General features: G+C 32.6%; 1 protein-coding gene and 1 non-coding gene across 2 annotated transcripts; one reads left to right on the forward strand and one right to left on the reverse strand.

Annotated features, from left to right (window-relative positions):
- Positions 1-7169: 7169 nt before the first annotated feature.
- Positions 7170-12791, reverse strand: Smp_160840 (putative calmodulin; the record flags this gene model as incomplete). Its single annotated transcript, XM_018799656.1, has 5 exons — positions 7170-7231; positions 10384-10494; positions 10553-10696; positions 10750-10804; positions 12666-12791. The coding sequence occupies 5 exons, from the start codon at positions 12789-12791 to the stop codon at positions 7170-7172; spliced, it is 498 nt and encodes a 165-aa protein (XP_018651423.1).
- Smp_tRNA_01077_Gln_TTG.1.1 lies at positions 12289-12355 on the forward strand. The gene has a single exon. It is a non-coding gene (tRNA).
- Positions 12792-17334: the final 4543 nt, after the last annotated feature.

The following is a 17334-nucleotide window of genomic DNA, read 5'->3' on the forward strand; positions in this document are numbered from 1 at the left end:
ATAACACACGAAACCATTACGAGCAGTCTAGAGCACTTGTCGGTCCTGCTATCTGCCTAACCCAGCCATTTAAGTCCAGAACACCAATAACAGCCTCCTCATTATGAATCATTATATTTCAAACATACTGAGTTTATATACCAATCAAACAGACTACATCATACCATAAAATAGAAAATAACATTTGTACAAGATTCAGCTAAATGTGACTGTGAATAGGGGAAACAGTAATTAATAGACTGGGTATAACTCAGGAATGGTAAATCGTATAGTAATAGTCTATGAGTCAAAGCAAAGCTTATAATGAAAGGAACATGAATATGAATAGTTTAGTTACTTAACAATTATACAATAGGAAATATGCGTATCATAGTGGTCCATAAATAGTTCTCAAAAGTTACCATTCATAATTCTCTTCGGGATATAACAGATACTTTGCGAGATTTAATTATATTCACAAATGAATGTACACGAATTAGTAAATACCTAAATTAATTTCATGTTAGGTACAAATATCATTTGGATTTTTTCAATTAAATGAATCTTTATTTCCAACTTATTATTATTAACATTAAAAATCTGAACAAAATAATGAACGTCCGATATTCTTTATTTTTAATCTTCATTTGTTTTAATTAATTTATAAGCGTAGAATAGACAATACTGTCGAAGTAATAATAGTTTTTTTTTTTTAAATGAACAAAGTATTGAAAACATACTTGAGTTAATTAACATGGCTTATCGGTTAGATCATTTAACTTTTAACCACTAGTTTCACGTTAAGACTCGACACTTTAAAAAACTAGGTGGAACCATTGGTTTTAATAAAAGCATTATAATCCTAAATATATAAATTTATAATGAGTAAATTAGTCTCAAAAGTATTTTTTTTATTCAATTCAATGTGGCGATTTTGTGTGAGCATGAGTTCGTTTCGGTTTTTCTATAGTTTACTTAACAAACATACCAAAAAAGTACTTTCCACTGTTTTGGAAAATAGTTGTATTTATGGGTTATTATTAATTAGTGAATTACTATATCTCAAAGTGACTAGATATGTAAACGTGAAGAAATTGGTATCAGGTTAGCAATATAAAGGTAGTGTGCTCGACCTTGAACCTGAAAGTTTGACCCTGTTCGAGATTGTGAACGCGGAATGCTAAGTTTCAGACTAGAATGGGACAGATATTCTGTTCTTCCTGATTTCCAATATTTCCCTAGCTAATTTCGATCCATGGTGAAAGCTAGCTTTATACATGTAGCAGCTTTTATTTTATAATACACCTACGCTGTCTATCTTAACTTTTGGACAGATGAATTATTCTGGTCTTTCTAGTCATTCTATCCTTTATGTGTCGCCTCGAGCATGTGTGTATGATATCTATCTTTGTTAATGGATGTCTGAAATATATGTATTCAAAACTACTCTCTTATTTGACCTTCGATATTCTGTTGTTCTAAGCATGTTAAGTCGATCGAACGAAGTCAATTAGGATACACAAATGCCCTTAGATTCAGTCTCGTCTGATCATAAAGGGATCAGGCAATGGGGCTATACACCTACCCTATGTTAATTCACTCTATGTTTTGTTAGCTTCTGTCACACCGTACAGCTCGAAACACTTGTCTTTCAACTATTAGGTACCAGGACCTTACCTCGATCCTCCTACTTTAATGAGTGGATATTATATTTAAGCAGCATGCCAACAATGTAGCTATGGTGTTTGTTTATTACTTCAACATCCCATTCTAATAGACCATAATTCGTTAAAGTTACTACAGTCACATGGAAAATTTGACCAAAATGCATGCAAAAAAGTGTCTACGGGAGAAATTGTTTGTTATCTAAACATGTATGTAGTGTTTATTTACAGAGATAAGTTAATGATTTACACATCCAATAAATAATCCCTCTTTGCTCACTACACCAGTCATGATTCATGGATGCCCTGAATTTCTAGATTAATCCAAAATACCATCCAGTGTTGGTCAAATTCATCGTATCTACTGTCACTAGTGCCTTTATGGTTTTTTACATGAGACCACTAACATATATTTAATATATCAACAACACATCATTTATGTTAGTTTTATCCTTTTGAAACAAATATTATTACTGAGAAAAACATTTAAATCAATCTACTTGTTACTAAAACTGAGAAACAAGATTCTGTAACAAATAAAAATCTAACACAATTCATCATTTATTAAAGGCATTATTTGAGTACGATCTATTACGTCAAATAAATAAGGATTCTTGACGAGGTTGGAGTTTAATTATCTCTTCATATATTATAAAGGATTGTTCAAGATTTCAGTAATAGTAAAATCCTTGCCTGAATCTATGATAAACTTTAACAAATCTATAGAAAAGATAAATTTTGTGAAATTAATTACGAATTCAAAAATAGTTATATACAAGAATAAACTTCATTAACAGTTCCTACTTGAATAACTACCAAAAACCTATCGACAACTAAAATCAATAGATTCAGGTTGTATGACACAGATACATTACTTCGAAGATGTTTTTCACCGTAGAACAACATCGGGTGAATAACCACTAAAAAAATGGAAGCAGCATCTTTTCTCGTAAAGGTTTGATGTGTCGAATTCGCACCGAAGTATATAGTTTTGAAACTAAGTAAGTCGGTATCATAAACAGATGACTGCATTTCACTATAGAATTGCTAAATAAAGTAAGTAGATTTTGACTCAATAGTTGAGTGACGTCATCGCCATAGAGAAACTTGATTACGCCCGTACATTGAGTAGATAGCTACACTACTGAATTGGATAAAACAGATATCCAGTAACTCTTAACTTTAAAGTAGTTGTCACCGTTCTGTAATTAACTCTATCTTCAGATCAATTAATTCTGCATATATTGCATAGCTGTGTATCTTAATTTTGAATTTCTCAATTTTGTAAGATACCAAAGGTGCATGCAACTGAGGTGTAGCGTAGAAAAGGTTGGAGTCCTATGATCACTGAGGTGTAGTAAATGGCAAAAACTTGTCAACATTACTTTCAGTATACACTAGTTTCAAAAACTCAAAGTAATGAGTCTTTTCATTACCTGAATAGGTAATAAAGTTATTTTCAGACCCAGTAATTTCTTTCACAATACCATTAATTATTTCATCGCTGAAGTCCAGTTCAAAATAACGTAAAATATTGCGTAAATCATCTTTTGACAGTGCTCCATCACCTAAAATAACGGAGAAATAACTATTCAATAATATACATTGTACACTAATACACAAGGAAAATGTCTTACACAAATGTTTGACGTAAGGCCTACAAATGCTACCATCCATTATACAATGGTCGGTAGTCATCTATTCATTGTGTTGTATGTAGGTACCGACGTAGAGAAAACTATTTCAATTGCATCGTTTTTCAACTGTGTAATCGACGTTCATTACCCCTCGTATCAGTGAGAAGTTTGATTATCATTAAATGGGATAATTATTTGTTTAACAAGTCCCAAGTTAAACTCTTACCGTGAAATACATTGTTACCTACCATGATATGCAGTTCATGCATTTATTTTAAGTAATAAAATAACAACCGTATAAATCAATGAAAATTTACAAAACAATATTTTACTTTAATTCTCATTAAAATGTAATATTCTCCACTGCTTTCTTAGATCATAACATCGATCTTATTCTTGTGATTGTAAAAGAGATCATAGGATTAATCACCTTTAAGATGTAACATAATTGATTATGTTCTACTTTTACACCGATGAATGAAATGTTATTCTAAGCTGAAATGTCCAAGATTTAGATTAAATTAATCAATCATAAATATTTTCTACTAAGATTGTTCACATTAGCATTGATTCGGAGATTGCTGTTGTAGGGGTGAGGACTAAAGTTGAATTAATCCATATATTGTGTCCGGTTTCGTACTAGCAATATAGTTATCGCCATAAAATATACAATAACACACTATCATGAGTGTTAGACAACTTTAGTTTAAGATGAACTGAATACTGGTCCAGATGCTGTTGTTGTATACAAACTCTCAGTAATCCAGATAGATTATTTGTATTTAGACTAACGTAAAACTTTTCAACCGTTATTTACATAAGGTTTTCAAATGACTGGTTGTTATATTATCAGCTCTTTGATATCAGATATATTACTATTCTACGTGGCATGTATATACCAGTTTTATCTTACATTAAGAAGAAATAATTACGGTGTTTTGATTGTGTAACCACGCTTAGTTAACAAACTATCAAGTTATAAACCCTGGTAAAGAAATATTAAGTTGTTTATCGGCAATGAACAAATTTCATAGTATTTTCTGTTAATTTCGAAACTCAAATGAAAGTCTGTTTTTACTAAAACAATGACTGAAGTAGTATTTTAATAGCTCCGTGTGAATGATATCATTCATATTTACAATTCATGGCAGTTCTTGTTACTTAAATATACCTGAAGTTTGTGCTAATGATGTTCAAAAGAACAGTGAAACTTTCACGAAACCATCTACTTGAGCTACAAACCTTAACCACCATCTCAATACTTTGAAACCATTGCAAATAAAATGTATTTACCTACCAATAAAAGTCATAACTATTTAGTAAAGTAACATGACTTGGTACTTTTTCAGAGAAAATGTAAATGTTTTTTATGAAATCAAAATGAATTATTCATGAATTTGTTTTGAGGATGGGTAAATGTTTAAACAACGGTGAATCGACCATCATCTATTCACATAATTGCTTATGAACATCATTTTTCCATTTATAAGAAAAAAATAAGCGAGACTCAGCACAAACGAAATTAAGGCTATTTCTCGAAATATCTGAAAGCATGATCAGATATCCGTACTCACTTTCTTTGAGTGTGCATCCACTGGTATTGAACACAGTTCCGTACGAAGTCTCAGTGAGAACTTTTTGAAGAATAATGCAATATTGTCAATATGATTGGTAGAAGTAAAATTTCACTCATTTCGGGCTTATCAGTCAGTTAGGTTTGTATCCATTTATGGATAAGCTGACTTCTGGGGAATTAACATCTGACTGATGATTATTAGTCATCCAAATAATAGGGCCCTAACTTGATTCACTTTACTCGTGAATTATTATTTAGGTTTTTAATTTGAGTACAAGTTTCAAGACTGAGTGGAAACAAAAACATTGGAGAATGAGTGTTCAACTGGTAAATTACAAACAACTGTGATCTATAGAGTGAATTTCTACAGACAATTTTGATTAAAACACATTCAATATCGATAAAGCTCTACAGAACTTTATATTGTCAGATAAATCTACGCCGAGAAATAGTGACAGACATAAGAATAATGAACAAAAAATGGATAGAACTAGAAAAGAAGGCCCAGGACAGAGTGGGTTGGAGAAAGCTGGTCGGCGGCCTATGCTCCATTGGGAGTAACAGGCGTAAGTAAGTAAGTAAAGTAACAGCTGTTAAAATACAACAGTTGGGAAGTACGCGTTGCGATGAGATATTTTTGTGTACTTTGGATAGTATTAGGAAACCTTTTAGGTATAGTACATTGGTAATAATTAGAAGACGAGTATCATATAACTTATACAAGTACATTCTATTACAGTGATACGCTAATTATGGCTAGGCGATACACATCAATAATTTTACCGAAAGGTTTCTGAAAATTCGTGGTATTCGGGATAGATTCTTGTATGTTCTATTTAGTTACATTCATTGAACTGAATGAAACTCATTAATAAATCTTTTGAACTTATAAAGAGAAGCTGTTAGTTATGTTTAATTTATTGTTTGCGTTGGCTTCTTCCATACATCTCAGCAAATAACCTGTCCTTACATCTGTTATCAAATCGATCATCAGATTAGATCTGTCACAGTAAGAGTGGTGGCTATCAATGAATTTCAAAACCACTAAAAACCAAGAAGGAATAAGAAGTTGGTTGCCTCATTATAGGTGCTCCTTAGGAATCTTCATCTTGGATTTCAACAGGAGTTGAATACAAAACGTTTGGGTTTCCCCAGCAAGAACTATGCATTTAGACCATCGAGTTGAAATCCGATGAATTACATTTCTAAACCTAACCGACTCACAACCGCCATTCAATGTTGTCGGTGAGAGATTTCCACATCCCCAACACGGTTAAATCAACAAATTAAGGCTTCAAACTGAAAATTAATGCTTTTTAGGTCTTTATTTCCGTATAATTGAAGCTAAAATGAAACAACATCCTAGCTCTCCTTAGCTTTTAAGGGTTTTTCAGCTGATATCAGTCCTTAATGATAGCCATCCTCTGGTTAGTTCTTAAGTTTTCATAATCAGAATCGTAGAAACCCATGTTCATATGTATTTAATCATCCAAGAGGTGATGCATTTGTATAGATGAAGACGACTGCTTTAGTTGACGTTATATTGTACAAAACCTAACATATTATGTATTTAATCAAAGATGGATAGTGGCTAGCAGTGGAATCCAGGACGCACGTTTCATCCTATTTGGGACTCGTCAGCTCGATTTACCTACACCTCAGAGTTGATGTTCATTCTGGGACTCGAAATAAGGCTACATCGAGGCAATACGCACAGTATGCACATATGCCAATTAGAGACTGACCAGTTGCAGTCCTAAACATCAATGGGAAGATTCAAACAAGTAATACTAAGTGAACTTATTATGTATGTAATGTTCAGAATTTTTATCAGTTTTCATTTTTATGGTAATACGTATAGACACTGTTTTAAATTAAATATATTTTACGCACCTACTAATCCACATCGTTTCCAACGCACACAAGTCCACTGTCATATGGCCTTGTCAACTTTATCTGAAGTATCTATATGTTATGAGTCATTCATATTTTTAAGTCACATGTCCTTGTGCTTATGACCCTTCTTATGATTGGTTAGCTATCTTAATCCGTGACATAAATGTTAACATTAACTGATCAATAAACTAGATGAGAGATGTAGTCAACTATTATATGATGGAAAATCGTCAAAATGGGGGAGTAGAATGATTAATCATAACAATTATTTGGAAACATTATAACACTCATGGTTGTCATGACATTCACCTTAGCAATTTCTTGAGAGAAATGAAAGACTTTAGCAGTTTCCGTTGAAAATCATTCGCTTAAAATGATCGTGAAATCTTGACAGGTAGACCGTTCATCTGGGTGAATTTAGAACAGCCGACGTGATAGAATTATTCTCCAAACTTGTGACATGGCGAATAATTGTAGTCCTACGAAAACATTACATATTATACAGAATGTTCTGTACATTGGAATAGTATAGAGGAAATCTATTTACTTTTGATAAGCATTTCTTAAGAGCTGATAATTCACTAATATGGTATTAATTTAGAAAGAAATTCTATCAATTCAAATGACTATTATCTTTGAAGTGTTTGATTGTGAATGAATAAAGCCGTCAACTATATTCTTTGTTTTAACTCAAATAGTTTTTGTTTACAATGAGCAGCCACTTTTTTTTCACTGGACTTTGAAGTATATATAATCCATATACCTGATTAGTGAACTCTATACTCATATGAAGACAACGAATAAAATTACGAAAAGGAAACCTGATATTTAAATATACCTAAACTACTACTAATCTAGAGTTTGATAAACTGATTTAAGCAATAAATCTATTCACCAGATTCCATTGTACGCTTATTTGAGAAAGTACTTTATTTTTAACTAGTTAGATTAGATGCCAGCTCAGCAGTCCATCGGTTAAGTGATCTGGCGCGAGACTGGTAGGTCCTGGGTTCGAATCTCGCGAGGCGGGATCGTGAATGCGCACTGCTGAGGAGTCTCACAATAGGACGAAACGGCCGTCCAGTGTTTCCAGGTTTTCCATGGCGGTCTAGCTTCAATTGACTCATGACCTCAACTATATAAAATTACTAAAATCTCCACAAAACCCCCTTCTGATTAGATACAAATGTTAACTTTAGAACTTAATTTTAGTAATTGTTTTACAACAGATTTTCTCTAAAAGCTTTATCTTTTTCAATATACAATGCATTTTGGCAAACTAACTTTTCATAGATTTTTTTTAAGATAACATTAGTCATATGATAAACAAAATATTTTAAGTATCAATTCATATAATGTTCTTATGTACACCCATATAAGTATTGAACAGAACAGGGCTGTTTTCTTGTTTGTAAGTCTAGTAATTGTTGAAGTAAAATAATTTGTTTTTTATATTACAAATAAACCAGTGAAAGAGACTAGCGTTATCCTTGTAGTGGCTAATCCTATGTCGAGCGCATATATCTTATTCTAGCTTCTGGACAAACCAACTTACCCTCAAGCTACATTTTGACTTTTTTAATTATTCGCTTGTCAACTTCGATTGTTTTCATGTAAGCCTATGTGTGTGCATTTACTATCTTACTCATCACATGTCTGTAACTAATTTTTTTGTTTTGAAGGAAGCTTTGATGATTCCTGGTTCATGAGATTCCCATCCTATAAGTGCATTTTGTGGTTGTTTGGACAGCATCAATGAAACTCCTTGTGTATGTGGGGCATTTTCTTCTTCATGAACGGAGTATAACAGAAGCTCCCCTAAAGATAGTCGTTGTTGTCCAACCTGCGTCCAACGTGTTTCACTGATCCCAAGCACCTCCAGGTTGTATTTCCTCATTTCTGCATCGATTTGGAGGACTCTTACGCTCTCCCACATTGTCCGGACGTTCCATGTACCCATAAAAATTGTTGTTCTGGTTGTTAGAAGAGGTATCGGCCTCGTGACTTCCGAAGAATCTCAGCTTTCATCATGAGATGTCATAATTCTCCCTTCAACTCAGAGGGATGAGTTTAAATGGTTTGGATTATTTTTTCTGGTTAGCGTTGTTTAGCGAGTTGGTTTTCTACGGGATGAGGTCGCTAACCCCATGCCCAACCCTCCCCCTTTACCCGGGCTTGGGACCGGCAGTAGCCCCCGAAGGGGTTACAGGTGGAGTTCTCTTTTGAATACAAACCAAATAAATGCGTCTTCAGTTTATTCAAAATGTATTGAACTAGGTTACTAAAGAGTTATAATAAAACTCATCTTCTCACTGTATTATCTAAATTTATCAAAGGAACTAAATGTTTTTAACAACTTTAAGTTGAAACTACATTGGAAGCTGGAGGAACTACTTAACACTTAAAAAATATCATGTTCTGTTGAAAGGCGGATGAGTATTTTTATTTAAATTCAGTATTTTTTTCAATATTATAACGGATGTAACTGATATAATAATGTGGTTATCAGTTGAACTCGACTTCTGAATAATTAAGAATACACTGTGTGAAAGACCCACATTTAATTGACATCAGACTTTCTGACTCATAGAGGTAGTTGATCAGAGTAACAAACGGTTGAATACAATATAAAGTCTACAATTTCGTTTAGTTTACTGTTGGGATGAACCTGCATTTTTCTCGCAAGCGACATGAGAAGCTCAGGGGTCATCAAGGAGCATTTCAACCAATCAGCGATTAATTAGAAGTTATGTTACTAAAAGTCACATGTGGAGATCCTGATTGGCTGATTGATACACTGCTACTATGTTTAGCAGTATTCTAGAACTTTCAGTAAAACTCAAGGACTCTTAAATTACTATAAAATCCCTATATTTTCTGTACATAAAGGAACCTGTAGTAAAGTGTCCTCTCATACTCGAGTCTTCTCTCTGGTCTTCAAGTCGGTGTATAGTTCTAGCTCGGGGGTACGGAACTAGCTTAGGATCTGAATATAGCGTTCAACTTCCAAGACGTATCATTTACAGACTTCATACATGTACAAATCAACAATCCGATCAATGATACTTGAAAAACAATTATCTGATCAAATAAAATAATGATTCAGCCAATTGGAACAAAATTGACTGATAAGAATTATTTAGAAGAAAATGTCAGGACTGAATAACTTTCTCATCTATCCTAACAGGTTCTACCCTGTTAAGTAGTCACCTATTAACCAGTACACTGAAATATTTTTTGGATATTTCAAAGTTTCAAACTCGACGTATAATACAGAAGTGATCAGGTACAGTATCCCTTGATTTTAATTAGTGCCATGTTTATAATCAAGTTCATATATTTTGAACTAAAAATGTCGAAAATTAGTGCTCTATTTGTAGATTTAATTTTATTTGAATTATAAGCAATCTTTCATCATGATAACTGCCAGAAAAGTCCAAGTTTGTCCACAGTAATTCAATTTTTTCTTTTAGCATTACAACACCTACATTTATTCTCAGGTCACTTACTACACTATCACCATACTTACGAGGGATATGAACATTTCTGTCTGAATCAACAAACTTATGCTATTAATTCAATAAATATCTTTTACAGTTGAAATAAACGAACAAATCAATGTAAAACTCACCATCTTGATCTAGTAATCGAAATAACTCTTCAAAATCATGATCTAATTTCTTCTTGTATATTCGTTCAACAACAAAAGCGCATAATTCTGAAAAATCTAATTTTCCATCTCCTATAATATGCATGTAATTGTAGTAATATGCCTTTTCAGCTTTAAGGAAAATACTTACGATCAACATCTAACTCAAAGATCAAATCTTGTAATTCAGCTTCTGTTAATGCATCGCCTAATGCTCTCATAACGAGCAGTATATCACCAGCTGTAATAACACTTTTATGATGTTGAGCTAATACAGAGAAAATGCTAGATAACCCTTGGAATAAACAAAATGACAGTAATTTTAATTCCATTTAAAGCGAAATATACTCAACATTTGTGAAGTATTTATATGCTGACTTGCATTGGTCACAAGTTTACGAACCTGTTCAATGAAAGTGAATGGAAAGTCAAGCTGATTCATTTATTTAAATCGCGATTCAAATTATTTATTAGAGGTAGCATATATATAATATTTTTTATAATCTCCAGGGAACTCAGCTTTCCGTGACATTTAGGCACATTTTCGATGATGCAGTATATAGCATAGTCTTCGAAGTATGTTGGCGATGAATAGCCCTGAGAAATACTGGATTGCTTTTTATATTGTGTCAATAGTAGTTTCAGATCGAAATTTCTTTGAATAGTCGTTTTCAAACTTGTGAGTTCGAATTTCCAAGACACTACGAGCTTTCGTGATTTTTCAAATAGCATTTCGTAAGATAATCGGGAAGTGAATAATTAAAATTCATAATTTTGTACAAATCTCTTTCCAGTAATTAACTTCGAATATGGACTATCATTGTGTTTTAACTTCATTGCACCAGCTAGTGGCTATCAGGACTCAGCAGTTAAGTAGATAATGCGATGGCGTTTGAAGCGAACGGTACTGGTGTTCGAATCCCGGAGTGAACATCAACTCTGGGATGCAGATACTCCCAACTGACGAACCCCAAATGGGACAAAATGTGTGTCCTGGATCCCATTGTTAGCCATCATTAATCATTGTGCTTTATCATTTAATTTGATGATAAATGTAAAGTCCTTGGCTAATCAATTTTACAAATCGGAGATAGACTTATTTACTATACACTAACCAATTTTTGATCATATCTATTTCTCAACAATGTTTTAGTTTTAATCAAGTTTAACGTTTAATGATTCTGCCTGTTTCTTAGAGTATGAAACTATAAAATCCTTAAAAAATGCCACCTTAATTTCAAAATACGTTGTTTGTTTACTTTCAAAATATCTTATTTGTGAAGCCTTTTAAGACAAAGGTGTCTAAACACGATGTCTGATCTGCAATCTTAAAGATAGAAAAAATTAGTAGTGAAATATGTGTATTCACGATACATCAAGAGTAATCAATTTTAAAATAAAAATTCGTTGTTTATAAGGGTTTGTATTTGAACTCAGTAGCTCAAAGGATAATGAATTGATACTTGGAGCCATAGATAATGGGTTCAGGTTTCAATGTAAACATCAGTAAGTGGGTGCAAATACATTCAGCTGACTTATCCCAAGTCAAAGAAAACATGTGTCAAGTACTCCACTGCTAGCTACAATCTAATTTGATTAAATCTCATTATTGTTTCATGACTTTATAATGGAATTCTATAAGCTTTCAGTAGATTATAACAATTTGCTAAAAATTATTAGGTTAAATATTGTTCTATAGTGTGGTGTTTATTAAGAATTTTATTATAAATCAATTAAGGCTATATCGAGGCAATACGCACAGTATGCACATATGCCAATTAGAGACTGACCAGTTGCAGTCCTAACAATCAAGGGGAAGATTCAAACAAACAATACTAAGTGAATTTAAACTTCCCCCCATTGCACAAGCAAGTGGCTATCAGGACTCAGTGGCCGTGTGGATAACGCGATGGCGTTTGAAGCGAAAGGTACTGGGTTCGAGTCCCAGAGTGAACATCAACTCTGAGATGCAGGTACATCCAGCTGACTAGTCTCAAATAGGGCGAAACGCACGTCCTGGATTCCACTGCTGGCCACTGTCCATCTTTGCTCACAATCAATAAAGTTGTTTGAATGTGCTCACGTTTTTATGTGAGTTAGGGAATTAATTCATATTATTTTGGTTACTTTCTTTCAATAAAATAAACTCATATCATATGAATCGGGATCATATACATTTATTAGTAAAAAATCACTATAAATGAATGAATATTGGTTTTCATTATTATTATTATTATTATTATTATTATTATTATTAAACTCACGGTATTCCATTTTCCATACTTTTTATTTTCTTGCTGATCTTTCTCTGCGTGTTCCGGTTCAATTGTTTTCTTTACATGTGTCCCACCGGGTCGAAAATTTACGTAATCTTCATCTTGTAAAACCATGATAGTAAGAAATGGACAGGATCATAAAAAATTGATGTTGTCATTAAAGTAGACTTTACACAACCAACTATTTTATTTCGATCTATTGTCATAGTACTATGCTGATGAATGATTGGTTAAATAGTTGATTGACCTGAGTGGCTTAAAAAAGCATTATATACGTATGTATTAGCAACCTAATGCGACCCGTCTTTATACAGGTGTTTATTGAAAAAAAAAATCAATCTATCCTATCAAAAGAATACAATTCTTTACTAAATTGAAGTTGGAATTTAATAATTTTTTTTTAATTTCAGAATTCATTGGATATTTTTCCACTCTCGTACAGTCGATTGGATAGTATTCAAAGTTGAGAAGGTGGGGGCGATTTTCAAGGAGATTGTTTTCATAGGCACTCAATCGGACCAGTCGAAGCCCATATCTTTCAAAGATAGTCCAGTCGATCATGGTAATCATTGATGTGATATCAAACCTATGAGACAGTAAATGCTTCCAAACAGTTTCAGATAAACCTTACTCGTAAATATGGATAAACTGAACCTTTGTATTATTACACGCTGAATATCCAGTTCTGAACTCAGTGCTTTAATGACACTGAGTTACTTATCTTACTGAGAAAGAAATTAATTTGATTAGTATTTCGAATCATTATCACGGAAAATGCTGATTAATTAAAAGTGAAGTTCGTGTCTTGTCTGAAGTTACATTTACTATTAGAGTAGCGCGAATAGAAGTGTATGTATGCGTGTATAGCGAAAGCAACCGAAAACGTGAGCTTATAACCCAGTTAGAACATAAGAAACATATTTATTAGTGGTACCTATCGAGGGTAATTAGGAATTTATGACCATTAGTGTAAGACGGCCAAGCTAAGGAGCTAGTTAGGATAGACTTATTTTGTGACTAGTTTTTGCTACTATTTGCATTTTTTTATTCATTCTCATAATTGGTACATTTATTATGAGTGTCTGTAAAATAGTTGTTTAAAGACGCATGACCTTAGAGTTTTCCGTTTTCTCTTTGCATCCCCCATAGCATGACACACTAATTATTGCTCACAAATACACTGTTACACATATGCTTTTTATTCTCAATTACCACTGTTATGATAACAGAACTCTAATGTATATGCTATCTACGTTTACAGATCACAGTGATATCCCTAATTATATACTTTATTTGGATATACATCTCGAACTATAACAATTGTGATTAGAATTATTAACTACTTATAATTGTGGATTTCTAGACCAAAAGGAACTCAAACACTCCAATTCCTGACAATTTAAGAAACGTCCAGTATGTTTTTCTTGTGTGTATAGATTATATTTAAAATATTAATACATTAATTTTTAGACGTAATAACTTTATCATTATTTTTGGAATTGATATATTCTTGGTCCACCACAGAGTAACTGAATATAGACAGATACAAGGTGAGTTTTCAGTTATGTTAAAATTTTTATCTTCGTAAATACTTCAGTAAAAAGATATTAGGATGGGATGAACTTTTGAAAATCATTGGCGCTCTGGTAAGTTTTCTAAATAAACGGTTGATCCAACTTTCTAGACGCTTCTAATAAACTCAGGCTAAATCTACATGATATCTTGAACATAAGAGAAAAGGTGCGAAGTGCGAAAAGAACGCTTAACTTCAAGGTTACTTTATATACAGAAACACGAGGGTGTGTATGAAGTTACACACAACCTTCGGCTCCTGGCAGTTTCTGGAAACATTCTAAATATAGAACCAGTGTATGTAAATATCCAGCCCGAAACATAACACATGACTCTTTACTTCCTAGATGTTTCTTAGAAGTTTCTATTCAACTTAGGTTGGATAAAATATTCTACATATTTCTCTGGGTTCTTATGAGATTTTCCGAGGAATTCTTTGGAACTCCCCAACATGACAATAGGTACAACTTGGTTTTAAAAAAGAACAATTTCAGTTCGAAATTAAATATGAAATTCTATTTTGGTTATTATTTTAATTTCGTTTTTCGCAATAGATAAGTTCAATTTTTCAGTTTCTACTTTTATTACATAGGACAGCTATTTGTTTTTGTTTGGATAATATTTACAAGATCTTATCAACGGTTCTAACAGTCCACGATTTTTCGAGAAATAAATGTGTGGTGTTTGTATGAACTAATGATTCTTTTGTACTTGGTGACTGCTTGATTTCAAATTCCAAATACAATACATTCGTTCGTGCTCATCTAGTACTTCTTGGTTAAAGTGCGTAATTTATGGGATTCCTAGTTTGTACCATGATTCATAAACTTAAAGTCACCACAAAATGATATCTTAATCAAAATGAAAGTCAAATAGTTTATAGAAATATTATTAGATTAAATTTATTCTTACTACTGAACAATTGTTTTAATTAGGATAATGAAAAAACCGTTTACTCTTCATCACAAACCCAAATGGATTCCTACTTCAATGACGTCTTATTTATCTAGTCTTGCAATGTAATTCTCTTGTTCACTTTATGTTTATTTTGGCCATCATACTAATCATCATTTCAGATATCATGAATTGTCATCTTTTCTGTATTCTTTTTAATATGTAACACTTCCTATTATAATTGTACAGTTTGATTTGAAGAACTTTAGAAACTATTGAAACGTTCAGCTATGATTTTGTTCATCTGATGTATGAATTATAAGGTTACAGACATTTCAATAAATTAGCTGTTTTACTTAGAAGATTACCCAACTAACTTCAACAATGTTGACTGTATCTGTATTCAAGAGTTTCATTCTTCGAAGTGAAGTGATAAATAAATTAGGTGTCCCAGAATCTACCACTCAAAATACGTGAGATCTTGAATAAGTAAGAGATATGTTTCTGTATTAGCTTAGGAATTACTCAGAAAATCCAGTAAAAGAAGTACAAGTCAACAAAAGTCTATTTCTAAGCAGTTGAAGAGAAAATAAAAAGTATTTCAATTCTTCATAACAATATTATGCTATGAATATGTTCTTCGTGTGATGAACTCTGTGAGTTCCAGGGGTTGACTACATCATGGTGTAGTGAAAGATTATAAACAGTACAATGATGTACAATATATGTTGTGTGGTATGGATTCCTAATCAATAATTTGTAAGTTTTCTTTGGTATTTTTGCTAATCAGAACGCCTAAGAAAGGAAGCCTTTTGATTATTTTTTTCCGCAATGTATATGAGGTTTTGTTTCAAAACAGTTGGCCTTTTTGTAATCTCTGTTTAATTCACTTCATCTTGTACTGCTTAACGTCTAACCTGAAGGGACTTTTCATACTGGGGAAGCTTGAATAGAAATATGAGTGAGGAAATTTTGAAAAGAGTAAAACGCGAGGGAAAGTAAGTGTATATGATGTACTTAAAGCTTGTATGTAGAGCTAATCAAATATAGGCCGGGTAATAAGTGAGAGATGTTGATGGGAGTGCGCTTTTGGTTGAGGTTTGGCATAACTTTCTGAGGAAACAGATATACTTTATTGATTGAAAATTCGGCTTAGTTTACTGAGGTGGATAGATACATATTTATGAATAAGTCGTGAATATATTTTTGAATGAGGTCAGCCAATATAAGCTTCTTACTCACTCTTGATTTCCATAATGAAGTATTGAACTCGGACGACCGCAAAACATAGTATCAGTTAATGATGACAGCAATCGATAATAACTGACAATGAAACAATAGCGAGATTAAAGCAATCCGATAATCACAACTAGAAGTCCTAGAATGAGATTTGAAATCCTTTACACATCTTATTATTTGAAATGTGCGTTTTGCCTATTGAATCTAGATTTTCAGTTAGACTGTGGGCAAAACAAAATCCTTCATTATTTGTGTCACCATTTTTGTGATAAACTGGACATAGCCAGTGCTAATTTCCTCCTGTGTTTATCTACATGTTGTTATTAAGTTTGAAATATATTAATAAACACGACCTTATTAGCTCTGTTAGGATTAGGTATGGATGTTTAGTATTTTTCAAAAGAGTCCAATCATTTATTATTGTAACATTTCCGTTCATTAGGATAAGCTACTTAAATAGTTGGAAGGATAACATATTACTCCACTATTCTTATATTTTATATTGATAATGTCCAAAGAAGTAATATAAGTTTTTCAGTCGAATCACCTATATTAAATAGTCAAAAATTTGTAAAATAAACTGCATAAGCTACAAAACTTGCCCTATCATCTATCATTAAGTGTTTAAATAAAAGAATATTTATTGGATGTGCATTCAGACAATAGTTATATCATGAATGAATGGCATCGACAGGCAATAAATAGCCACACAAAATTCACCTGCATATTGTGGTGTTATATACGAATATACCTACACGAATTAGCATTCTATTTGGATAGATGATAAAATTAGGCATGTGATGTATACTATTTAAGTTAACAGATATAAGTAGTATGTAGCACCGATGGAAATGGGATGCATGCTAGAGGATGATTGGGTAGATTCAATTGAAGAAAACAGAAAGTGATTATGATGACAACGGAGTTGCAAGGAACATACAGCATTTTAAGG

This window comes from Schistosoma mansoni, chromosome 3, assembly GCF_000237925.1.
Source record: "Schistosoma mansoni strain Puerto Rico chromosome 3, complete genome".
Lineage (NCBI taxonomy): Eukaryota > Metazoa > Platyhelminthes > Trematoda > Strigeidida > Schistosomatidae > Schistosoma > Schistosoma mansoni.